We start from the raw sequence: 27,418 nt of genomic DNA, 5'->3' as shown, positions 1-27,418 counted from the left end.
GAGGGGGGTTCTGTATTAGAGGCTAAATTTGTTAAAGTCAAGTTTATACCAGTTGTCTTGATGATCTTTTGTTTTCTGCAAAGCTGCATCATGCTAAACTCTCTTGTCTTGCCAAACTGAGTAGCTTACAATGATGTTTTTGTTTTTCTTAGTGGGTTGCTGTAACACCAGACCTGGTATTTCCAAATATGGAGCCCAATCTTTCTGTACAGCAGGTATGGGAAACCTGTGGCTCTTTATGTGTTGCTGAACTACAACTCTCATCACTTTTGGCCATTGGTCACACTTGCTAGGGCTGATGGGAATTGTAATCCATCAACATCGGGAGGGCCACAGACTCCCCGTACCTGTTTTCAGTTGGCTTGACTTAATTCTGTTTAAACTTATGTAAACTATTAGTTCTTATATATGCCACATCAGCTAGTCTCCCTAGAGAGAGATCCAGTTACTGCTACCTTCTTATATTTGTATCTGTAATCATCATCACTGCCTTACTTACTTGGTTTGTGAGTGGACTTTTCAGTTGGGCTTGCAGTTTCAGGATGTGAGATTTTGGTGACACTTTCCATGTATTTATTACATTGATTCTGAGTTGGAAAATATCTACCCTGATGACTTCAATATGTTTTTCCTGAATTCCTGTAAGTGCACCTAAATATCAGGTTTTAAATGATTAGATGTCCTGTCCACACAACTGTAAATCCTTCAGGCTTACAATTTAATACAGTGGTGCCCTGCAAGATGAATGCCTTGCAAGACGAAAGGGTTTTTCTGTTTTTGCGTCGCTTCGCTAGACGATTTTCCCTATGGGCTTGCTTCACAAGACGAAACGTCTTGCAAGTTTGTTTCCTTTTTCTTTAAGCCGCTAAGCCGTTAATAGCCGCTAAGCCGCTAATAGCCGTGCTTCGCAAGACGAAAAAACCGCAAGACGAAGAGGCTCGCGGAACGGATTAATTTCGTCTTGCGAGGCACCACTGTATTTAAATTCCTAATCTTGGAGCTGTGGACAGGCACACACTGATTTTATTTTTACTGTTTTCCACTAATAATCCAGTAGCGGAGTTACAAGAATCTTTAGAATCAAGCAATCTATTTAACTTGCAACCGCGCAGAATGACACTGTGCATTTGTAAGACTTTGAGATCTCCTTTCTGACTTGTCATCAATCAAATATGTTTCTTTGCTGTTAATTCCATTTGTTAACAGCAGTTGCTTTTGGTGGCCAATAGGTGGCACTGAAAGTTTGTAGACTGATAATATTTTTAAAGTACCAATACGTTTGAAAAGTAAAAAATATTTATTTTGCATTTTAAATGAACTTTAACTTGCTATTCTTCAGTTGTTTTAATATTTCTGCTTTAAAGTGATGGATTTGTGTAGAAAATGAGGTTTTACAAAACATTATACTTTCTGCTCCAGCTATAGAATTAAGGATCTTGTCCATCAGAATAGTTTTTGCACCATTTGACCCTTGAATATCACAGTGGCAGAACTACTGAGTACCGACTTTGATTTTCTGCTTGCTTTGTTGGCAGTAAAAGTGAGGCAAGCTTGGGAATCTCATCTAATACACTATGGTTATTTAAAAATTCACTTTAATATTGAAATACATAGGAGTTGTTCTGTTTTGTGAAACCCATGCTAGACTAGAATGGCTTTTGTTTTGTTTTTTGGTTTTTTTCCATTTCCTTTGGTTTAATTCCGACAAATCATTTAAACCATATGAACATGTATCAACTAGCTCCACAGCCTGTTTTACGCATTGCACAAAGCAGGCATTGCTGATGAAAGGTTCATGGCAGCAACCAAAGGTTTCATCCCTGAAGTTGTCACAACACTGATGCCCTTCAGAAAAATAAAAGGTATGATGCCTGCTTGACCTTAGAAATAACCTCCTCCAACTGATGGCCTTCTGATGTTTTAGACTGTTAACTTCCAGCAACTCCAGCCCCAATATGACTGTGCTGGATGGAGCTGATGGAAGTTGTATAGAATGGCCTTTGTTTATCTGGTTTGCAGATATACCCATGAGACCCAAAGTGTAGCAATCCCTGCATTAGACCTAGTCTTGCCATCTGCAGCAGCAGAGAACTAGACTCCACTCTTTCATGTGTCAGCTCTTGAGCTATTTGAAGAACGCTGTTTTGTCCTTCGTCTTTTCGTTATGGTTTCCACACAGAAGATGCTTGAAAAGCCTCAGGCAGCAGCTTAGAGGCAGCACAACCTTATGTTTAAATGAAAAGTGCCTGTGGCACTGTCTACAACTGAAACTCCCTAGAGTACCTCTGCACATATATGCTGCCGTATGGAGGTTTGTTTGCATTGGTTTCCTTATGGATGCCATAATGTGTGAGCTGTCATTTGCGGGACCAGGCTTTCCCCACCATAGATGCGTAGTTAGACTGACCAGATGAATTTGGGCCTGCTCTGCAAAAGCATAGAAGCCTGCCTAGAAAAGATGGATTTTTCACTTTGATTGCTCTCACTTCCCAAGCTGATGAGCAAATTCTCTCTGAATCTCTACGGGGTTCTTAATCTAAGAAGTTCCAAAGCTAAAGATTGCAATAGCGCAGACTTCAGACGTTGGTACATTTTTGCGAAAACATTTTAGAAGTCGATAAAATACGTTGATATATTCAGTGATCTGAACCAGTTCAGTTCTGTCAGTATGCTACCAAAATTAAAAGTTCTTCTCAGAGGAGGATTTGTCAGCCTGCCAAGTTAAGCCAAACTTCGTTCAGCAGTTCTGTTTGCCAGCCCCACACAGATCGTGAAAGACCACCCAAATGTAGAATTTCCACTCAGGAGAGTCGAGTTTTCCTTGCTCACTGTTTTTTTCTTTAAAAAGGAAAAGTAGTCGTGCTGTGTCCTTGGTTCTTTTCCATACCAAACAAAGCGTATTTTGTCATTTTGGTTTCGCCCCTCCCTTTCACTGGCTCGAGACAGCTTTGTCGTCATCACCTGCAAAAATAGGGCTTTACTTTTGATAAATTAACCAAAGACGATATGCAATCCATGATGTGAACAATACAAGCATTCTGCAGGCTCCCTTGAACTCCCATTATGGAGTAAGTGGGGACATATTTGCCACACACAACAATATATGCTTAAATCTGAAATCACACATTAGAATTAATTTAGATTTACATCAGCATAAAAACTTTTCCAGACATTTGGCTTTGGTGTTTGACATTGACCTGGCAAAGCTATGACCACAATCTTCCCACATCTAAGTATTTGGACATGATTTCTCCCACTGTGTTCCTTGGGCTCAGTGGAAAACAAAGACTAACATGAGAAAATTCGCTTGGGGCAAATTTTCAGGTGGTCTGTTCCATTCCTTATAGAAGCTGGGCTTTGAGTGTGAGGCCCCCAACCCTTTGGAATGTCTTCCTGTAAAACATTACATAAGCACTGTCTCTATTTAGTCTTTCAGCACCTGCTGAAGATCTTCCTCTTTCAACAAGCCTTTGTCCTGTTATGCATCTGTGTTGGAATTGTTTTAATTGTTTTTATATACGGTATTGTTTTTAGATGTTCATTTAAAGAACCCTTGGCAGTACTTTTCAATATATTGATCAGGATTGTTTGTTTAGCTCATGAGGCCTCCACTTGAGTCATACTGATGCTCTTCAGAAAAGATTTTTTCCAGTTTCAAGAATAATAGTTTTAACCTACTTTTCATAAATTATACAGCATACTAAATTAAACACGTGCCTTCTGGCAGTTTGTTCCATAAGATTCATTGAAAGAAAAATATCTCAGTATCTTGCATCTGTGTAGCTGGTTTTTATGATATCTTTCCATATTGCCCAGTTAAGCATTCTGTGCAACCTGAAAGCAGCATAAACAAAAGTCATTTCATCTCTTCTGTATCTCCTGTTTCCTGGAATCAACCCAGCATTCACTGCTATACCAAAACACTGGTAAATTTTTGGTGGGAATGCACAACTTAGGCATCTGCTATGTTGTCCATTTTTTGTTCCAAGAAAACATACTCAGCTCCCTTTTCTTGCACCTTGGAATCAAATGGATGAAACGATAATGGGGTTCAGGGAGGTCTTCATAGTCATCTCTCATCTACATGGTATGAATGATCAAATCGCCACATCAGATTGGCCTCCTTGTTACATTTCTGTAGACAAAGGTCTGTCTTCATGGCCCCAATGCACTTACCGGAAAGAATATGGACAATCATTCCATTCTGCACATGAACAAAGACCAAATAACGTTAGGCTTATCATCAACACTATTTATCAGTCACGTCAAATCACTATCTTGTGTTTTGTTTTCAATTATGATATTTCTATTCTATCATATATGAACTGATCTTGGGGCACAGTGTGGCATAAAACAATGGTCAATACAATAAAACAATAGCGTAAGCACCTTGTTGTATTTCTACATGATTGCCAGAGTCCCAAAGAAATGTCGGAATTGCTCTTAATGGATTTGCAGTGGCTTGTAGTGCGTTGGCCTGTTTCACTGCTGATTGGTTGGTGTGGTCAAGCCATACACCCTATCACTCCTGGGATGAGGGCATATTCTCACACCTACTCAAACATCAGGTTGAAAAAGGCTATCCCAGTTTTGATCTGTGCAGCATTCCTTTGTCTAGTTTGGGACACATAGTTTACATGCAGTCAATGACAGGATTGTGGCATAAAAACAAGTGTTTGCAAACCTCCAGATGCCTTGACCCATCAAGCTTTTTTTGCTAGTATAGCCTTGAGCCAAACTTGCCACATACCTCTTTCATATCCCAGTGCTGTGAGCTGTTTTCCATCTTTTTCGTACAGTTTTGAAGGACAACTTGTTCATGCTCAACATCAAAGCAAAGCTGGGGCATGGAATCAAAACAGATTTCCTTCATGCCATTGTATTCAACGTGCTAAGGAAGCAAAAGAACAACACAACTGGAGAATGGGGTGGGGGAAAGCTAAAAGACATAATTTCCTGTTTGTGCTTTCTAAAAAAGGCACCAAATGAAAGAAGGAAATGGCTTTTTTTGCACATGGCACCCAAGCCAATAAGAAAGTGATGAGATGTTTCCCTTTGGGCTGTGAGATGTGGGCTAGGCCAACCAAAACCTGAAGCCAGGAACACACTAGCTTAGACAAAAGGTGATGTAAGGGGTTGGAGAAGCCATAGGTGCTAATCTCGGCCACTAAGATAGCAAAATTTTGTGGGGGTTTGTTTTTAACCAGCCACAAACTAGCACAAAACAAAGGGAGATTTAGCAGCAAGTCATCCATTTCTAAGCTACTTGTCTTACACTGACTGATTTTGCAGCTTAATGTGGTGGTACAGGTTAACTTCTCATAGAATAATGGCGTGAGCTGGGGAAAGACTCGAGCCGCAAGCTTAACCAGCCTATGGTAGTAACTTTAGGTGAATCACTCTCATGCATTTCACATTATTGACCATTGATAACTCTCCATTCTTTTCAGCTCCACGTGTGTCTCTGCCTGCTTCCCAGCCTCCTTAATCTACAGTACTTTATATGATTATATCTGGGCCTTCGTCTGAGTCTTCCTTCCAATTTCCCTTCAATTATTTCTTGGACTCGCACTAGTTTCTGAAACTGTTCCCATAATGTTTTTATCACATTTTTTCACACTTTTAAGGAGTTCCTCTCCTACAATCCTCTCCAGTGTTGCTTCATTAACACTCTTTTCTACGTAACACACACGTTGTTGTTATTTGTTTCTGGTGACTGATTGGGTTGTGAATGGCCAAAATGGCCCCAAGGTGTGGAAATACCAAAATAAAAGCAGCCCAATGTGGAAGGAGTGTGCTCAGTTACAGAGAAATGCTGGCTGACTTATTGAGGAAGGTGTGAGAGAATTGAAATGTAGTGGTCAGTATCATAAACAGCAGCACTCCGCACTGCAACTTTTTGCTGTAATCCCAGTCTGTATCCTGCTCTTCAGCTGACAAAGTCTCATAGAAAAGCTAATACAGGATCACTGCAATCCACAATGTATCACTGCAACCATAAAAGAGGCAGTGATGACAACGGGCTTTGTCTTTCTTTCCAGCTCACCAGGTGGTTGGTTCTACTGGCTTTTGTGAGGGGAGAAGGGGCCCAGTTCCAGTTAATGAAGCAGCAACTATGTTTGCAATCTTCCTTCAGGAAGATTAATGAAGGCTATGTTTACAATCTTCCTTCAGGTGGATTCAGAATTCACATTTACAAAATTTATGGAAAGTCCTTATGCCTATAAAGAATCCCATTCGGCTAAATGAGGCCAGGAATACCTTTGAAAGGCCCCCATCTTGGAGCCTTTTTCTGAAGCAGGGATCTAACTTGATATAATTGTGTGCATGCTTTGAAAACTCAAATTACCTGGTTGATATTGTCACTACAAGGTGACAGCGCGAGACAGCCGCCACCAGCATCCTGTTGAGATCTGTACTCTGCACAGAGTCCAACCCCAGTATTGTACAGCTGTAAATAAATATTGATACTGAAATAAAGCAAAAACTATGAGTTAAAAAGAAATTTATTTCCCCTTTACATTTATCATTTTTGTGTGTGTTTGTGCATCAGTTTTACAATCCAATTTGTGTGTGTGTGTGTGTGTGTGTGTGTGTATTCATAAGTAAGCCCTATAGCCTTCAATGGGACTTACCACCAGGTAAGTGTTTACAGGATTATAGATTTCATGTACATTTTTAATCAAAGTCATCACACACTAAGGCAAGTTTAAATAAGTTCATATAATAAGGACTGAACAGAATCATTTGTGTGCATTACATTCAGATGAATCCCAAACTGAATCAGGGTGCCTTGGAAGGCTTTATATATATGGCATCAGGTGTATGGCAGGTGGGTGTGGCTTCATGGGCAAAATGAGAAGGTCTAATGGGCCTATTTCAGTTCACAGGCCAGAAGTGCCAGACCACAGTGGTAGTTGATGTACCCACTAGTGTTTTGTGGGCAATTTGTGGTTGATGCACACCTCTAAACACAGTGTGGAATTAGCTTTTTTCAAAATTAGAGAGGCACAGTGGAATCTCATTTCAAACATGGAAATTTAACAAAGTAGTGTTGCATTTTAATTCTTGAGATTGAAATTATTAACCTTCTCAATACCATATTTTTGTTTCCAAAACCTGGTTATGTTTCCACCTCTTAGCATAATGTCTGATGTTTCATCTGCTCTCTTTAAGAATGCAATCCCAAACATCATACACATGTCTGCTCTGAAGTAAGCCCTGTTGTGTTCAGTAGAACTTACTCCCAGGAAAGCGTGTACAGAATGGCAGTCTCACAATTTCACTTAGGCTGCAATCTGGAATGACAACTATGGACAGAGCTTCATCAACTTGGAGCAAATGGCTTCATACTTTTGTATCATCTAGCGATTTTCCTCTGGATGAGTACCATTGAATTCAGAATACCATTGACCTTAGTAGGGCTCATCTTTAAATAGGATTACACTGAAAAATTCAACTGCTGAAAAATTCTAATTAGCAATATGCATGCATGGCAATGACTGATGTAGTGTTGTTTTCCATTGATGGGGGGTGGAGCTGATTAGGGGTGTGCCTGCACTATTTTGTGTCCTGTCTGTCTTTCTGCTCTTTTAGATGTGGTAGCCAATTTATGTTACGCTGCATCTCCATGGCAGCCACTCATGGCACTTTCTCAAAAATTTAAAGGGGTCCACTGGCCTCAAAGTTTTGGCGACCCCTACTTTACATAAATAATAGCACTAAAAAGTTCAGTTGCCAGAACGTTTGATTTAATAATGAGCCTCAACGGCAGTATAGATTTCACTTGCCTTGCCTGAAAATCTTGGTCCATGTTGTAGTGGGTATAGTTCAGGATACACATCTGAGATAAACCATTGGAAACTTTTGCATCCCAGTCTCTTTTGCAGTAGAACACGCTCTGTGCAGTTCAGCTTCTCAGTCTGTGGAGAGTACATAGAATAGTTTACAAAGTTATTAAACACTCTTATATATATTTGAATATCTGCATTAGTAATTCACACTGCATTGTAGTTTATTTCTACCATTCATTGAACACAAGTTAACATTACTGTTATTGTTCATATAATTATGAAAACTCAGCTTCTTTTATCAATTAAACACACACAAATATCTGGCGCGAATCTACACTGGTCGGTTATAACGTTAAAAATGTGTTATAAAAATGTGACACCAGAGGGCACTGCAGAGCAGCGATCCATCTGCAATGGGAAATTGCACTGAGAGCTATATAACTTTTTTATAGCTTTTAATAGTGTTTTTACATATCAGTGTAGATCCAGCCTTGGTCTTAAAAATGAGACCTTAACACGAATTTTTGGATCCCGTGACTGTCACATCAATATCTGTGCAAAGTCTGCCCAAATCATGCATGGTAAATGGAACAAATCATGTAAAAAGAACCATCTTTTGGGAAGATTTATTTTACAGAAGCAAATGGGAAAGAAATGAAGGGAAGCAAAAGAAAGTAGGAAAGAACAAAGGAGCATGGAAAGGTGTTGCCAAAAATTGAAGGGTGCAATTTTTGTAGAATTTAATCTTTTAAGTTGGCTCTCCCTCAGGAACAACGACTTCTGAGGAATTTACCTTCTTAATGAAGCGTGCCATTTTGTCCTGTTGGTAAAAGAGATCTTTAAATGAACCCAGCCAGGTCTCAGCTATCTGGATTTTGTTCCTCTCTACAGCTTCTTCAGCAGGAAAGTTGTATGGTATGCCTGTTCGATAGACATGTCCCACCCGGGAGCATGGAAGGATTTCTACAGAGCCACCACAGAGCCAGGCCTGAAACAGAAGTGAAGTTTTGTTTTCGTTTTCGATTTAACATGATCCTGTCTTGGCATGGATGTAAACAGAGGTGCTGAGTTCTGCCCAACATAGGGGGAGTCCGCTGTGCCATCGCTGCCGCAAGGCCCAGCAACACCTACCACTGCTGCCGAGAGTATATTTTGTGTCCAACAATGCCCTTTAAGCCCCATGCTTAGCTGAAAGAAGATGGTAACAGGAAGCCAGTGATCCCTGGGCACTTTCCCTTCAGTTCATCCTTTCAGTAAATAGCCATGCATCCCAAGTAGCCATTTTGTGTTACGATTGCCCTACGGCAGTTATTCTGCTTATGCCATGCGCTTGTGCGAGATCGTGGCCCCAAACGATGTGCTTTTTCTGCAGCTTTTTGCAGCTTTTAGGGCGCCACACAAGACTACCACGGGCATCAAAATGGCTGCCATGCTGTCACACAAAAAAAGAGAGGGATGCCCCATTTTCCTCACGACTGTTGAGGGGTATGTCATGTCAAAACATGATTATCAAAAGAGATGTATTTATCACAAGTGCTTACCTTTATAGATAACTCAAGATTTTCAGCTCCCCACGGGGTCATGTCAGAATCATAACCCCCTGTATTTTGGAAATAATGTCGGTCCACTGCCACTACTATTCCGGGTATTGCTGGACTCCTAGAGAATGTTTAAATGTGTTAGATTTATTTCATTTCATTTTTTAATATATTATTCTGCTGGATTTCCTAATGCATAGAGAAGTAGCATAGCACAAAGAAATGCCTTAAAAGCCTCAAAATAATAGTCAGAAAATATACGACCACCGCCCCAGCAGCTGATTCTTAGAGGTAACAGCAGTAGGTGGTGAACCATTACCTGATGGGACTGATGGGAGACTGTCGTACCTTCTTTTCGAGTTCTGGCATTGGCTTCCAATGGAAATCTAATTTCCAGTCAAAAACACCTCTTTGCAGGCCCACAGAGGGATAATACTCAAAGGTCTTCCAGTCAATGAGATCGATGACAGGAGAGACAATCCGTCTTCTGGAAAGAGACAAACGTCCTGTTCGTTTTTACGGATAATTTGCAAAACTTGCTGAAAGTGTGCGAGAGGAAGATAGCAGCCTCAGGGGAGCCCCCTGGGTTTCTTGAAGCGCAACAAATCTTTAAGAAAAATAATCCAGGGTAGAGGAAAAAAGGGATTTGTTAGGGATTTGTTGTTACTTTTTTTAAGCCAACAGTTGTGCATGAAATGTAATTACTGTTCATGAATATTTTTTTAAAAATGCAAAAGCAATCGTAGCAAAAATGCTACAACTTAATGATTGACCATTGGGCAACAAAACAAATTGTATTTGAAAAGCATTGAGAGTTGTATATAAAGTTAGTGCTACTCAGAGAAGACCCGCTGAAATAGACAGACATGATGAAGGACCATTAATTTCATTGGGTCTGTTCTGAGTAGCACTTAGCTGGATACAACCCTGAGACTGTAGGAAGAAATAGTTCAGTGGACATCATACCACCTTCTTCTGCTTTTTTTTGGGGGGGGTATGCAAAGCACACACAGTACCCGCTCCTCTTTTTGTTGTTAAATAGCGTGGCATTTACTGTAACAACTTCATGGTGAGTACCAGAACCTATTTTTCTGGGGCGGGGAGCGAGCACTAAATTACAGATTTAAAATGTTCTTATGAAGATATTGCTACAAAAATAGTAAGAGTGCCAGATTCCCATGGTTTATAGCTATGAAAGGATTGTAAGTTTTAAGGATGAATTGTCAAGAAAGGAATGGAAAATGAATGTATTTTAATCTTTCTCTCTGTATGTCATTTGCCAAATTCCCAAAGAGTCAATGTGATAGCGTAGCTGGAACAATGTTTAAGCTAGAGGGGGAAATGTACGTTATTAAATCTTCTGGTTGTAAATCAGCATGATCCTATGGAAATAAAATGAACACAAAACAAATTTACACCAGTTAAGATTCAAAGTCCAGTCTGGCTACAAATGATTATGTTTTTTTACAGAGCAAAACCAAAAGTGTGTGTGTGAGGGAGAAACTTTACAGACTCAAAGGACTATAATGAATAATAAAATTAGCTGTGCTATCTTACCTCTTGTTTGTACTTAAGTGCTTCTTTTGAAAGCATCTGCTTTTGTCATAATCGCAGAAGAATATAATCTTTTCACAGTGAATTTACTACAAAGGCATCAATTTCCAAAAGAAAATAAGAAGAAAGTTGGCAGGTGCTTCTTAAATTCCTTTCATTTTTATTTATTTTTTGCTTCAAAATTGGCAGGCAATCAACAGCTCCTCAACACTTTGAAATGGAGCATAAATTACTGGCAAGTATCTGCTAATGTTACTCTATAGAATCAGGCAGTGTGTGGGGGGACCCTAACACACACCCCCATCTCAAAATGCCTTAGCAACACTGGTTCCAGGCAACTGAGCTGGGAGTCTGGATCATGAGGGACTGTTTGCTTTGGAATATGTCAGGAGTGGGAACCTGTGACCCTCCAGATGTCTTTGGACTACAAGTTTCAGCAGCCCAGTGAGCATGTGAAATGGTCAGGTATTTTGGGAGTTGTAGCCCAGCAACATGGAAGTTCATTAAAAAACCCCCAAAACAAGGGTTTTTTGTTTTTTGAATCAAAAATAATTGGCAATGAAATGACTTCCCCTTTTTATAAATAAGCATGAACATTGTGCATTATTCTTAGAGGTTTAATATAAATATTGAAGTTAATTACGGTAATACATCTATTTTTAAGCTTAAATAAACTTTAATCGTTTTTGTTGTTGATTTATACAACACTCTAAAAAGGACAGCGAACATGCCCCAATAAATCATATCTGTTGTCCTCAATTTGTTTTTCAAAATAGATTTTCTCATATGGCTCTGGTATTTATATTGTTAAAACCAGATGCAGCTCGCAGTTTGGGCAGACTGACCACATCCTTTGGAACCCACAAAAAGCTGAAGTTTCGTAGGATCTCTTTTTGCATAGGGAAACATTCCAAAGAAATGCCAAACATATGCAAACAAAAACAAAAGCTGGGCAGCATTAAAAATTTCTCCCCCTTCCACCCCAAAAAGGAAAGGAGAGGCCTTGAACCTCAGCAGATGCCAAAACACATTTTATGAATATACTGTACTTAAATAGCCCAGGGCATTTTGACAAGTATCTTTGTCAGGGGGAGACAATTGAGAATTCTACATTATTAAAAAAAAAGTGCTTCCAAAATGTTTTAGATGAAACAGCACCTGCTCAGGTCAGAGACTGTTAAGTTGTGGGTGAACATATCAGACGACACAGCGATTCTTCAAACAGCTCTCGTTTATTCGCAGGCCAGAACAGAACTGAGCTGAAGGGTTCAGCCAGCCTGATAATATAGAGCTCCACTAGAACGCAACAGAAACCATTTTCTGTAACTATCCAATCACTGAACGTCATTTTCAATCCCTTATTTGCATATGTGGACCTGAGTGAAAACTATCTACAGTATCCTCCTGCTGGCCCAGGGTGAGAACTTCAGTACATAACAGAGACAGATGGACCAAAAAAAGTAGTACCTTTGTTCTTGAACTTAATCGGTTCCGCGAGTCTGTTCGATTCCCAAAACTGTTCGAAAACCAAGGCGCAGCTTCCGATTGGCTGCAGGAAGGTCCTGCAGCCAGTCAGAACCCATGTCAGACATTCGGCTTCCAAAAAACGTTTGCAAACCTGAACACTTACTTCCAGGTTTGTGGCGTTTGGGAGCTGATTTGTTTGACAACTAAGCCATTGCGGAACCAAGGTACCACTGCACAGCACACCAGGATTTCTATCCACCCCTTGGATAGGCCATGCCATAGGTCACGGATTGGTTGGACACAGAGGAATAGTGGGAGGAACCAGCTGGGTGACCACTTGGGGGGGAAGCTCAGAGCCTGGGGATTTGGTGGTGGGACAACGAAGAGGCAGGAGATTAGGAGGTGCAGGTTTCAGAAGCTGAAGAGGTGACAGGGCTCAGAGAGCTGGGAGAGTCTGTGGCAGAGAGAAGTCCAGAATCAGAGGCATGAAAAGCAGAAGCTGGAACAGAAGAATAAGATGATTGAGGCCAGAGGCAGAGAAGAGTCAGGCTGGTGAAAAGTCACAAGGATTACATTCTGGTACACAATGGTACCTCGGGTTACAGACGCTTCAGGTTACAGACTCCACTAACCCAGAAATAGTACCTCAGGTTAAGAACTTTGCTTCAGGATGAGAACAGAAATTGCGCGGTGGTGGTGCAGCGGCAGCGGGAGGCCCCATTAGCTAAAGTGGTACCTCAGGTTAAGAACAGTTTCAGGTTAAGAACGGACCTCCAGAACGAATTAGGTTCTTAACCTGAGGTACCACTGTATCAGAATGGAAACGCAGGCTGTTGCCCTGTCCTAACACTCAGCTAGGAGTTTTCCATTGTTCAGAGGAAAACAACGGGGCACTTCATTCTCTCCAAAGATGCAGCCGTGCTTGGAAACCTTGCAAGCAGTAGGTGGCAGACTGAAAAAGACAACTGATATGGCTCTTTGTCAACCTCCCAGACTTAACACATCTGTGATGGTGTTTTCAGGCTTCCCAGCTGAGCCTCAAGCACAGAAATGCAGCAGGCACCGGCTGGATGCCTCCCATCCTTCTTGAACCCATTTCACCAGTCTCCCAGGCCTGACACTCGACTGGGAGATGTGTGGCCTTTCTGGACCAGACAATGGGAAAAAAATATTTTAAAATTAACAGGTCAAGCAACGTAGGCACTCCATGCTTACCTCCTGAACTGTCTCTCGGGATATTGTAAAGAAGCAGAAGCACGAACAAATTGTGTCTAACAAGTGTATAACATGAGGAAGCTGGGGGGTTTTGCTGCTTTTTCTTTTCTGCTCTAGCAGTGTCTCGCGTGTGAACTAATGCATTCTTTCAGAAATTCTGAGGCTGTTTGCTTATGAATGTTTCATAAGCCTTGGAAATGCGAGATCTAAAAGATGATGATGCAACAAGTCTGCAATTTTGTTTCCCCCAAAATGCTAATTGGACAAAAGTCGGAGCTCCTGCTGGATTCATGTTCTGCATTAATATCATTGCACATACAATCCCTTCTGGTAACATTTATTATGCTAATTAATTTTGTTAATATATTATTCGGTTTCCCATTCTATAGTGTGCCTGTACAGTATGGAATTATTACTGAGCATAATGTATGTGCGTGTGCAGGGTGGGTGGGTGTGTTTTGCTTGTCAAGAAGCTTCCCAAGTTCTTTAAAATTTTATCAGCCCTCTGAACACCAAATGCAGCTAAGCACCTCACATCTCCAGGCACTGTAATTTGAAATGAGTGAATACTAGATGTAGAAAACAATTTTCTTTAAAGACATATATGTGGCCTGCAACAAAATGTTGCAGCATGGAGTCTCCTGTTCAGTGTTCCAGCCAGCCATGCCCTCCACCATCATATTCCATTCCATTTCCCCTTCCAGCTGTGTTTCTGCTACCTCCTCAACAGCCAGCCAGCATTCCATGACCACTGAACAGATGCTTGGTCCTCAATAGTCCCCCCATTTTAGTCCCCCCCTTAAGATTTTTTGTACTTATTCAAACCTAAGGGTCTCCCGTAGTCTGATGGCCCTTCTGTTTTGAGCATTTTGGCTCTATAAGCAACGGTGCTCATGTCTGAACATCGGAAAAAGAAGGAATGGCAGTCAGGGAAGAGAGCAGAACTTAAGGCAGAGGGCAGAATGCAATGTAATACAGTGGTACCTCGGGTTACATACGCTTCAGGTTACAGACTCCGCTAACCCAGAAATAGTACCTCACGTTAAGAACTTTGCTTCAGGATGAGAACAGAAATCGTGCTCCAGCGGCGCAGCAGCAGCAGGAGGCCCCATTAGCTAAAGTGGTGCTTCAGGTTAAGAACAGTTTCAGGTTAAGAACGGATCTCCGGAACGAATTAAGTACTTAACCTGAGGTACCACTGTAAAGGAAACTGGAGGTTGCCAAGCCCAGGTTTCTCTTAGGAGACTAACGAGGGGCACTTTCAGAGGAGAATCACTGGGATTGGTTCTCAGTTGAGTTTTGAAATGGGAAGCAAACCTAGTTTGAGAAAAAACAGCCAGAGGGGTATGTGTAGAGGAAAATTGGCAGGTCAGGGTAGATTTAAGCAAATCTCCCCTCCTCTCCCATGTTTGATGCAGTGTGCCTCTTAATACCAGTTGAGGGATCGCGCAGGCAGGGATCTGGTTGACCTCTGTGAGAACAGAGCGCTGGCCTTAGGCTTGATCTAGCAGGGCTCTCCTTCAGCCCCTCCAAGTGTCCCTATTTTCCAGGTACAGTCCCAGATTTATAGAAGCCATCCTGGTTTCTGATTTGATCCCGGAATGCCCCACTTTTCCTTAGGACGTCCCTATTTTCATTGGAGAAATGTTGGGCTGGGATGGAGTTATGCAACCCCTGAGCCAAGCAGATAAGTAACTATACAACCTTTAGAAGATATCTGAAGGCAGCCCTGCATAGTTTTATTATGTTTTTACATAGGTTGGAACCCAGTCAGATGGGCAGGGTATAAATAATAATAATAAAGTTGTTATTATGGAACAGGATGTCCCTAATTCTATCGGAGAAATGTTGGGGAGTGTGTGCTTCATGCCCCATGCTTCTGCATTCCTGTTATCTCAGTAAATGTTGGTTGGGAAATGCATGTTTACCAAGACAATGCCTAGTTCCACCCACAGGTCAACCGCTGTCAATGTTGGTTTGGGTATTTGTCAGTAGCTTATGAAAACCTGAGCTTTTATGATCAGCATCAGTCATTCCGCCACGGCAACCCTCTAGGCTGCAACCATTGTCCCCTAACAATGGACCAAGACAAGAGGAGGAGAGATGCAGTCATTTACCTGTCGCTGGCTAGTCTGTCCAAGAGAGGCTCCAGCCAACCTCTGTGACACTCGCAGTGGGAGTCCATGAAGACCACAACGTCCCCCGTGGCTCGGGCAGCACCAAGCATGCGGCCTCGGGCGACCCCCAGCCTTTTGTTGCTCCGAATCAATTTCACACCTGCCAGCTTAGAGATGTAGTCACTCAGGGATGACTTCAGAAATCCTGCCATTAAAATAGCAATGGTTTGAATTTTAGTGCAGAGTTTGAAGATGTCTCTCTAAGAACCAAGCTTGCAATGTTTCCAGAGGCTAGCTTTTCTTTTTTTTCTCTGACCCAGAAATCTACAGAATCGGAAGAAAACAAAGCACAGAAGAGCTTTATTTAATGTCTAGGCCTGCCGGTCTGCCTGTTTGTCTACCTGTCTGTCTTACCAATTTCTATTATCGTTTCCTTGGTTGTTGGACTAATTCATACATGGATTTGGATTTGATATCCCGCTTTATCACTACCCTAAGGAATCTCAAAGCGGCTAACATTCTCCTTTCCCTTCCTCCCCCACAACAAACACTCTGTGAGGTGAGTGGGACTGAGAGACTTCAGAGAAGTGTGACTAGCCCAAGGTCACCCAGCAGCTGCATGTGGAGCAGTGGGGAATCGAACCCGGTTCACCAGATTACGAGTACACTGCTCTTAACCACTACACCACACTGGCTCCCTACACCACACATGCCTGTACCTCACTGTTAGCAACAAATCACTATACAAAATATATGATATGCAACTGAGAGTTTGAACTGCCTTCACTGAAGAAATAAAATGGAAGCTTCAGAGGGTGGGAAGGTTGGACATTTGTCAAGGCACCTAGAACCACACGAGGCTCATCTCCCTAGCAGTGCTACTCTGCACAGAATATCCAAATTCTTCTTGGGGTGTGGGGGTGTCCATGGACACTATAATTAAATGAAATAAGTAAAAGAAGTTAATGTGAATTTTAAAGGACTGAACACACCAAACCATTCCTCTGCTTATCCAACGTGACCCTGTTAATACCGTGTTCTGCAGACATCTGTTAGGAACAGTCTGGCTGTGGGAGCGAAAAAAGGATTTACCTTGCTCACTCAGGTCATCTACAAGGATGATTTCTTTGAGAAAGTCCTTCGGGGCTGTATCCAAGACACTGTGCACTGTTCTCAAGAGAGTAGACCAGGCTTCATCATGGAAGCAGATAATGACACTTGCTGTAGCCTGACTGAGGCTGGGTTCTTGCTTCAAACACCTGTGTAAAGGACAACATGTAAACACTGAAAATTACTATTATTATTTTAAATTCACTGTTAAATACAGCCCTACAAATTACATGGAACCAGGCTTGTGCCTGGCTATCTTACCTTATACATACACATACTTTATTAACTAAAATTTTCAGTACTTCAATCTTTCAGTAGGACATCCAGTTTCATAAACTCTCACAACTGAAAGAGTATGCACAAAGCAAGGTAAAATAAAGCAGACATAGGTTATGTTGTTATCAAGCCAAGTAATGCTCAGGAATTAGGTCTGACAACAAGGGTCTTGGCAAAATCAGAGAAAGTCAGTTAGCATCTTGATTATTAACAAAATCCATGAAGATATACCAAGTTTCCAAGTTTTAACCTCTCTAGCCAGTCTATTGTGCTCTGTCAATTTCTCCTCCACAGCTAATCTCCAGATTCTACTTCACCAACCCTGTAGAGCACAACTCCCACCATCCCTGACTACTGGTCCTGATAGCTAAGGATGATGGGAGTTGTGGTCCAACAACATCTGGGGACCCTATTGCATATATTAATGTTGCACAGCTTGAAGCAACAGGACGAATAAAAATGGACTCCTCTTGGATATGTCCAGACCAAAATATGGTTCCAAAGCTTCACTCACAGAACTTTCTTCAGACAGACACAAAAACAAATACTGATACATCCAAATTGTTGCATAAAGAATCTGCACAAGCTCAGATTCTTAGCAATATAAAATTACTCCAAACAGACCTAAAATCAATGGTCTTTTGGTTTAGGTGTAACTCTATACATGCCCTGGAACAACTGTGCTAAACCGGAAGTGTGTGGGGTTTTTTTGTTTGTTTCAGGCATCAGTGCTGACCCCAGCATGTGGCAGCCAAGCAGAAATTGCCTGCATCTACCTAATTAAATCCTTAGAATCCAATGCCATATGTAATGCAAAGACAGCTATAATGCTGCCATTATTCACCTGCCTTGTGAGTGAATGGATGCCAGCCAGCAAGTTATATATTGCTTTAATTAAAACAAGTGACTGTTTTCAATTTCCTGTAAAAATCAAAGCTTATCCTCTTTCATTTAGGACAATATCACCTTATTAAAATAAGATTTCATGGGTGGAGATGCCCTGGTGGCTCTGCTTTAGCCGTGTGATGTGAAAATTGGCTTGTATGACTCAGGATAACCTGTGAGAACTCATGGAAGGTACATGGCCATGTGCATGTATGCTCTGATGCAGCAGTAGAGCTGATAAAACCCACAATCTGCTTCTTCTTACCTAATGTTAGGGCTGGCCTTGCATTTTGGCACCCTTCTTTCAGTTACTGAAAACACTATAGAATATCATCATCAACCTTTATTACGGTCCAGAGACCCAACAAATCGTTACAAAGCAATACACAATTCATACAGCCTACCTCCAGGTTAAACAAGCATTTCGTTCAGAATATAGAGATCTTTGGTTCTTGCAACCACCAATAAAAACTTGGCCACTGCTAATGTTCTAGCATTTGTCCGGTCTTCCAATAGGAACCTGACATAGTGAGCCTCTGATTTTCCCGGGAATGGTACCAGGAAGGGTAATATCAGTTCAGCCCTAGCTTGCTCATATTTTGCACAGTGCAACAAAATATGTTTTATGGAATCGATGTCTTGAGCACACGAGCAAAGTCTGTCCTGGTAGGGAACTCCTCTCAACACTGCAGAAGGAAAGATGTTTAGTCTGGCTTTGGTGAAAAGCCTTCGATAATTTGGTACTGTAGAATATACCGTAGTTGATACAGCAGTCAAAGGTATCACATTTTGAGATAACTTAGAAGAGAAACCTTTTCAAAAATATTGTATGACCGTTACAGGTATCAGTGGTTTGGGGAATCTGGGCTTCTTGGTTTCTTCCCATTTGAGTTTTCTCTGACAGTGTTCTTGCAACTTAAAAGTTTGCATGAAATGGTTCTTAAAAGGTATCAGTTTATCTGTTTTGTTTTCCTGACTTTCACATATTGTGCCAGTTCCGCCATGAAATCCTTAATTGTGGCATTACAGAACTTAATAAGGATTATATATGGTGCATACAATCCTTCTACTGTTTTGCATGATATGTTTACTAAGTAGCCGTATTGCTTATAAGCCAAGGATTCCTGCGGGGGAATTAAATACATCGTAAAACCGGATTATAAACTGTTTAAACAGTATCTCAGTGTACTTCCTGAACAAGTGTCATTTAGTACTAGAATAAACTCATTTCATCTTCTAGATGAGGTGGATATCATGAGCATACACCTTGGCCACTCACATCTATAGTTACTGGTTGCTAGAGGCAAGAAAGAACTACCCCCGAAATTATGCACCTGCTATTAAAAAAAGCGTTTTTCTTCAAATGTTCTGCCATTCCCACATTTCCCAGTAGAGGCCACCACCCACCTTATTAAACGGCAAAGCTGCACACTCAGATTTAAAACTTGTTATGCACCTGGTTGAAGGAGTACCATTCCTTCAATTGCTAAAGAAAGTGGAACAGAAGCAGCTGTGGTGAATTTTTTAACTTTCCCCAAACAGTGTGTTGCTCATTCCTTTGTGTCTGAACTGGTTTTTCCAAGGTGACATATCAGAAGCAATAAGATTTGCCAGTATTATATAAGGGTCAGAAAAGAGAATAAAAAATAGAAACATCAGTGTATTACATTTCACATTTACATTTCACAGTTGCTCTTAAATTTGTTTTTGCTTCCTTCCAGTAGCACCTTAAAGACCAACTAATTTAGTTCTTGGTATGAGCTTTCGTGTGCATGCACACTTCTTCAGATTGTTTTTGCTTGTTATGGATGATGTGACAAAATGCCTGCTGTTTTCTTCCAAGTTTTATATTGTTCATTCTGGGTGAACACTTGCTGCCACAAGCCCCCTTCTAATCTAGGGTATGTTTTTAATGTTTGATGTTTTATCTTATTTTTTTATATTCTGTTGGGAGCCTCCCAGAGTGGGCGGGGTATAAATAATAAATTATTATTATTAAGCAAACACACACACACACACACACACACACACACACAGAGCGAGAGAGAGCGCTCTGTTTTTATCTCACGCTGAGATAAAAGAGATCTGCATTCCAGAGAGGGGCAAAAGAATTTTTGTTTCTTGAGAACTGGAAAGGTCAAGGTTAATTAGGAAGCTTTACTTACAAAGAATGCCGTACCTCAGGTAGCTCCCTGTGCAGAGGGATGTGTTTGCTGAGTGCTTCATTAAACCCATAAGTTTCCAGGCCACCTACTGCCAGCTCACTTGCCTCAGTCCTTTCTCCACCCGGCAGAGGAAGAGACTTCAGAAGGAACTCGGGTCCTCGCACCTGTTTCTTCTCCTCTTGCCTTCTGCTTTGCTGCCCGACCATTCGGTATCCTTTCCTGGTTCTGCTGTGGTTCCTCTTGGCTGTGAGTGACCCTACAGCCACCAAGAGCTCATCCTCCTTTAGGGAGATGAAAGGCGACAGCCCCTCCAGGGGCAAATGCTGCTGGCTGTCCTCTTGAGCATCTAAGATCTCTTGAGTTTCGCCGAAATCCACATGGTATCCTTCTTTAGGGACAGACCTTGCAGGCTGGGGTATCCTCTCCTTGTTCAGATCTTTGACGGATGGGTTCAGCATTGTTACCATCATCAGCAAAAAGGCCAGCACCAGCACCAGCAAGAGGAACTGCAGTTTCTGTGGCCCATATCTACATCTTGTCCTTGGGTACATAGTTTCAGTAGCAAAGTCACACGGATTGTCATGTTAAAAGCCAGTCACACATGCCTCGTGGTGCAGTTGTCTGCTTTCATTGCAACCCCTTGGGTTACCAGCCTTGGATATTACCGCTGATGCTTCATTCCTTTACTTGCAAATAAAATCCTAGCTCTTCAAATGGCTATATTTACTTGGGAAGGAGACTTCACAGATTAGATGGATTCGCTGAGCAAAAGAATAATATCTTGTCATTGTACAGAGTTCCAGTTTTGTTGCTGTTTGTGGGGAAAATGCGACGAGTCGGCCAAAAAGTCCATTAAAAAGTATCTTAAAAGTTGAACTGATTTCCTTCTAATTCTGAAAGAAGGGGAAAAAACAACAACTCCAAATTGTCTTGATGGTTTTCTTCCACGGGTTGGCTGCAACAGCAGAAATAAATTCCAAATGTTGTCAGAGATGCAGAGGAAAAGGACTTTCTGTTGAAAGCAGAGTTGACAGTTTTGTCTTCCTCTCCTCTGATGCTTCGAGATCAATTGATGCAAACTACCCGGGCTCAGTTTCACACATAAGTACACACTTTGCCAGACATAACAGAGCAGTGTGTGTGTGTGTGTGTGTGTGTGTGTGTGTGTGTCTTTTTCTTGGTCCTAATGCCCTCACTGTTCTTCACCTATCAAATCAGATCCTTGCAAGCAATAGAATCAGGAGGGGGTGGGGGAGATCTTGAAGCTGAAAACCAATCAGGATGTACAACTCATTATGCTCATTCAGAATTTCCTTCCTAAACAAGGGAGTGTCTGTTGTAAAAAAGAAAAAAGGCACATTTTGTTCCAGGAGCTGAGAATGTTTTTGATGCATTACTACACTATCAAAGAATCATGAAAATAAAACAGGCTGTTGGAGGAACTCATTCTGGATTTGTTTGGTATTTCATTTATATCCGGCCCTTCCTTCTGAGGAGGCCAAGGCAGCAAAAATCCCTCCCTTTATGATTGCACAACACCCCTGTAAGGTAGGTTAGAATGAGAGCTGGTGACTGGCTATCACCCTACAAGCTTAAAAGCTGCATGAGGATTTGTGACTAGAACTCCCCAGCTCTAATTTAATGGCTACACTATTCCTTGAAAAAAAACCTGTTAAAAGGATAATTGATTCTGCTCTGAAGGTTTGCAGAGCAGATATTTCTATATGGAGCCAGGTTACGGGGTATAGACATGTAAGTGCAAAATGTGATTGAAAAAATAATCAGAAAGTTGCTAGTGCAAGTATCTATTCCACAGACTACAAAAAGAACAATAACTGCCTTAATTAATGTTGCCACTCAAACCCTGACCTCTGCGTGCAGGTAATATGATTTGAGCCACAGAGGGAGGGAGTCTATAATAGTAGAAATGCTATTATTGCTAATACAGTAATACTAATAATGGAAACCTGATACCCCTGGAGCATCCGGGGCATAGAGATCAGCAGTTCAATCCTATACATGTCTCCTCCGAGGTAAGACCAATTGCATTCCATGGGACTTGCTCCTATTAAGCATAGGACTGGGTGAATAGGTCCGTTTTGGTCCCTCTAAGTTCAGTTCCTCTCTAGTCCAACAAGTGTCAAAATGTCATTTTTGTTCTGGAATGCTATTTTGTGGCACTAAAGGGGGAAGGGCGGAGAATCACTTTATCCCAGCATCAACCACTTAAAGAGCCATCACCTTCAAAAATATGGTAAACATTCTCCGGTTTCTTCATTCTCACAAGTATACTCATTCTCATATACGCGATTTTTTTACATTTTTTAAATTTACATATGATGGGCACAGCTGATCAAGAATGTTCACCTGGGTGTTCTTGTGCTCAGCCGAAAATAAAACAAATCTATATAAACCATGTGGTTGACGATACGAATTCCAAGGGTTCTGGGTGGCTCTGTAATGCAATTATTTCCTCGTTCTTCCCACAGCACCATGATGAATATTTTGGAACTTGGAAACTGTAATTTATTTGCTGTGGTCGCTGCTATTTGGTGCGTTTGGCATGATTTACTGCTCGGGAGCTTCAAAGGCATTTTCTAGTAGTGTGTTAATAATAAATTAGAACAGAATTGCTCAGAACACAATGTCTGATGTTATCGGAGCTCAATGTTCAGAACTCTTGATGACTCACAAGGATTTTAGCACCGACTGTATGATTAAAAGTACATTTGCAGCCTTGGTGGGAGAAGGAAAGGAGGCTTATTATGTGTGACTGGAATTTTACTTAGCGACGTTTTGCCTAATAAGAGAGGCAGACTATGTTAACATCTAAAAACGATGCAATTAAGTGGGATTAATTGCATCGCAATTGCTTATATTCCTCACAGTCGGTTTCCGTGTTGGGCACATCCACAAAATGGGAAGGAGAAGCCAGGATTGATTAACAGGCTCTTCTACTGACTGATAGGCTTTGAGTGCAGGCTTCAAGTCACATCTATACTTGGCAGTGGGGTGGCTGTTATGTATTCAGTGGTCTGTATTTGCCTGAGCTTGAGTCTGGACTAAGAATTCTGAGCTCCTGTGTTCTGATTCGATACATGATGTCCAGTCACAGAACATTTCAGGATTTGGGCCTCTGCCATTGGCCCTTGAACTCTGAGTCGTGATTCGCAGCTTGGAAGTTTAGACAGCCAACCATGTTGGGCGTGGTAGTGGCCCAGGCTTTCAGGAATGTATATAAGCAGTTGCTTTGCCCCTGTATCTCAGTTATGTAGTTCAATAAAGGTTCTTGCTGTATCACTGCGTCTTGCCTCATGGGAACCCACCTACACTTCAGTGGCCACAGGGAGAGAGCCTGTGCATGACAGATCCAGCTGAACATGAGTCGATTATGCACAGCTATCATCACTAAGGGGTGTGAAGGGTGTTAGGGGATTGGTAGTACCTCTGGTGGGGGACATGTCATGCTCCTTCTGGGGTAGTCTGTCCACCTTTGGTCCGCACCCTGCATTCAGTTCTCACCTGTGGCTCCTAGAAACTGTCAGCATGTGACAGCGGCCACAGCCCAGAAATGGCTTTGACTGGTTGGTTAAACCAGGTAAGGGTAGCCGATGAGTCTCAAACCCTCGGTGAGTTAGGGACTTCCTCTCCCATATGAGGACAGGCTTTGGTGGATTGAGTCAACGAGACCAATAGTGGGTCCAATGGTCAAGAAGGCGGTTTCTGCACATGCTGTAAAAGGAAGTGAGGCTCATCAACCTGGGAAGGTGGCCCACATAGAAGAAGGGAAAGACTGACTTAAACCTCTACTGCCTTGCAAGACATCTTCAGTAGAAGAAAAGGCTAAGGAGTAAACCCTACACAAATCTGGAGTGGAGTCCATAAGACACCTTGTACGCTGCCTTCCGTCAACTCCTGCAGCCAAGCTGGTGCCAAATGTATTGTTCTGCTTTCCATTGGGCCACATCATTGAGGCTGAGGCAAGAATATGGTCTTGTCGTCTGGGCAGCCCAGGACTTCCATACACATGCAGAAAGGTCACTATGGTGCTGCTAATGCAGCGGTTTGACTTCACCCCCAGAGGTACATTCCATTGTCCCTCAAGACAAAGGGATAACGTTTTTATTATTATTTATACCCTGCCCATCTGGCTGGGTTCCCCCAGCCACTCTGGGCAGCTTCTAGCACATATAAAAACATAATAAAACATCAAACATTAAAAGCTTCCTAATACAGGACTGCCTTCAGAGGTCTTCTAAAAGTTGTGTAGTTCTTTATCTCCTTGACATCTGATGGGAGGGCGTTCCACAGGGAAGACGCCACTACTAAGAAGGCCCTCTGCCTGGTTCCCTGTAACTTCACTTCTCACAGTGAGTGAACTGCTAGAAGACTTTCAGAACGATGGGGGTGGAGACATTCCTTCAGATATACTACGATCCAGTCTGGGGCATATCCACACTAATATTACCTTTCAGGTGCTTGCAGGAGTGTGCCAAAAGTAGGTGCTACAGTAAGTACACTGGAAGAGCCAGACAGCTAGCTACTGTTGATGATTCCACAATAGGAGCAAGAAGGGCTGTGCCTGCCCCCACCCATCGATCTGATTCTGGGTCTGATCCAACCCGGAACAATCCAGAGCTGACCTGAACTGGCCTGGATCTACAGACAGGAAAAACCCACTATAAATAACTCATGAATTAGATTGTTATAACAAAAGGAAAAAAACCCTATGTAAAATCACACTGACAAAGTTTTTTGCTCTACAGCGCCATCTGGTGTCACATCTTTACAATGGAGTTACAACATATTATTAAGCATGCAATTGGGGTGGGGGGCACACAGGTTGCCTGCATACATTTCCTTCTCTCCCCTTCTCCTCACCATTCAAGGGTCCCATCCCCCCATTTGACAGCCCCAGATTACTCAGGATCTGCGATCCAGCCAGAGGGTAACCACAACCGTTGCTGACAGTGTCACGTCTCAAGACTAAAAAATTAGCAGCTGGTAGATAGCAGCTGAAATGTGGTCAGGAAAAGAAAACACAAATTAGGACTCTTAAAAAAAATAATTTAAAAAATGAAGTGTCTAGGAATGTGCTTTTCAAAGAGTTTGGGGAACAAAGAGAAAAAAGAGGGGGGCATTTTACGCCCTGGCAGCAATTGTTCATCTGACAGCCTCTTTTTGATCTCTGCATCAGCGAACTTAATCTCTGTAATATCGTATCTTGTAAGACTCAAAGTTCCTTAATTAGCCACAATGGTCCCCTGAGGTCTTATACTGTACAGGGTAAATTACTGCCCCACGTTAATCATTCTGTGATAAGGGTCATTGAATTAATTACCTAGGGAGAAACTTGTATTTATATGTCAATATGCATGTGGTCAGCCAAGAGTATTGCAGCATTTCCCTTGGATCCTTTTATTTGAAAACTGGGGTATGTTTTGGTGGGTGAGAGATTCCACAAAACGGAAGAAAACTGACTGAGCCTTCTCAGATGTAGTGCCTGGCCAATTGATTATAAAATTAAAGTATTAGTGTTTATGAGGGTGACGTTGATTTAGACGGAGGGTGAGATTTGGCCTCTAGAATTATCCCATATGATAATTCTAGAGGACTCTTATAGCTGAACTTGGGTTCCACCAGCCATTCACAAGGACACTTGGCATTTTCTGAATAGTTTCTGATGGCGGATGGGCTGGATGGTGATGGCAGAAAGCACAGTTGGGGCATAAACTGATCCATAAGGCATGTGCAGAAGGAAGTTACAGAAGCCTGGATGTCTCTATATGACTGTACCCAGGGATGCTTGAGGACAGGGCTGTCTTTACCCAGGGGTGCAAGGGATGCGGGGCACCCAGGTGCCAAATTCTGGGGGGCGCCAGGCACCCACTGCTGAAGCTGCCTAAACTCTTAACTATCTAGGTAAAGGGATCCCTGACCATTAGGTCCAGTCGTGACTGACTCTGGGGTTGCGGCTTTATTGGCCGAGGGAGCCAGGGTACAGCTTCTAGGTCATGTGGCCAGCATGACTAAGCCGCTTCTGGCAAAACCAGAGCAGCGCACAGAAATGCCATTTACCATCCCGCTGGAGTGGTACCTATTTATCTACTTGCACTTCATGCTTTCGAACTGCTAGGTTGGCAGGAGCAGGGACCGAGCAACAGGAGCTCACCCCATCGCGGGGATTTGAACCGCTGACCTTTTGATCTGCAAGTCCTAGGCTCTGTGGTTTAACCCACAGCGCCACCCGCGTCCCTTTTTAACTATCTACCTGTTATGAAATAATAAATAATTTTGATCAAGCTAGAAAAACAAAATACATATATACCTAGGTATTACCGAAATGTATATCTACTGTTTCACTAAAGGACTTTTGACTTTGTGCGCTCATCTACCAAAGACGTGCCGCACCAGCAGTGGCGCTTATCATTCACAACGGCGGTGCTTGTCAGGATGTAAACAAGAGATAAGTCGTAAGCGTGGTGTCTGACATAAGCATAAAAAAAGTTAATTTGGGGGCTAAACTAAATTTGGGGGTGCTGGGCAGATATTTGCACCCCGGCAGCGCATATGCTAAAGACAGCACTGCTTGAGGAATTTGGTTTTTGTGAACTAACCTGAACTGCACATCCCTGATGCACAAGTTGGAACTAATCTGTGGACTGGAACACACCTATTTATCAGATTTTGCACTTTTCTGAATGTTGTGACATCGTTCTTGGCTAAAAAGTGTCAAAATGCCACATTGCACTGCAATGTGACATAACTTATGGAAATATTGGATAAATATAAACTGTTGTTGTTGTTTAGTCATTTAGTCGTGTCCGACTCTTCGTGACCCTCTGGACCAGAGCATGCCAGGCACTCCTGTCTTCCACTGCCTCCCGCAGTTTGGTCAAACTCATGCTGGTAGCTTCGAGAACACTATCCAACCATCTCGTCCTCTGTCATCCCCTTCTCCTTGTGCCCTCCATCTTTCCCAACATCAGGGTCTTTTCCAGGGAGTCTTCTCTTCTCATGAGGTGGCCAAAGTACTGGAGCCTCAGCTTCACGATCTGTCCTTCCAGTGAGTCCAGCTCTCACTTCATGACTAAGACAAAGGCAAATAAAATATAAACTAGACTTATTCAATATGCAGTTAATATAGAAATGTAGAAAACACATGTTGGGGTGGAGGGAAGTCTCAATATTTCATGATATAACTTTACTTTATTTCCAACACTTCAGTATTTCCTTTGTGTACACTTCTGATGGAGAATGATAACTGTGATGTATTTTAAAAAACCAATAAAGATCAA

The 27,418-nt window shown here is 42.0% G+C and overlaps 1 protein-coding gene across 2 annotated transcripts; it reads right to left on the bottom strand.

The window, feature by feature from the left end:
* Nucleotides 1–2,589: 2,589 nt before the first annotated feature.
* GALNT15 (polypeptide N-acetylgalactosaminyltransferase 15) lies at nt 2,590–21,268 on the bottom strand. Of its 2 annotated transcripts, XM_053410079.1 has the most exons (10): nt 20,121–21,268; nt 16,777–16,943; nt 15,685–15,889; nt 9,651–9,818; nt 9,335–9,452; nt 8,587–8,781; nt 7,791–7,922; nt 6,350–6,451; nt 4,751–4,891; nt 2,590–4,204 (listed from the first exon to the last, which is right to left on the bottom strand). In XM_053410079.1, exons 1-10 carry the CDS (start codon nt 20,669–20,671, stop codon nt 4,070–4,072), a joined length of 1,914 nt encoding a protein of 637 aa, XP_053266054.1. In that variant the 5' UTR covers nt 20,672–21,268; the 3' UTR covers nt 2,590–4,069. The 2 variants fall into 2 exon arrangements, with proteins under 2 accessions (XP_053266054.1, XP_053266055.1); XM_053410080.1 differs by lacking the exon at nt 2,590–4,204 and having other exon boundaries at nt 4,789–4,891; nt 6,350–6,470.
* Nucleotides 21,269–27,418: the final 6,150 nt, after the last annotated feature.

Source organism: Podarcis raffonei, chromosome 12 (assembly GCF_027172205.1).
Source record: "Podarcis raffonei isolate rPodRaf1 chromosome 12, rPodRaf1.pri, whole genome shotgun sequence".
In the NCBI taxonomy this organism is placed as follows: Eukaryota; Metazoa; Chordata; class Lepidosauria; order Squamata; family Lacertidae; genus Podarcis; species Podarcis raffonei.
Note: the sequence above shows the minus strand (reverse complement) of the source record. Positions and strands in the feature narration are given on the sequence as shown.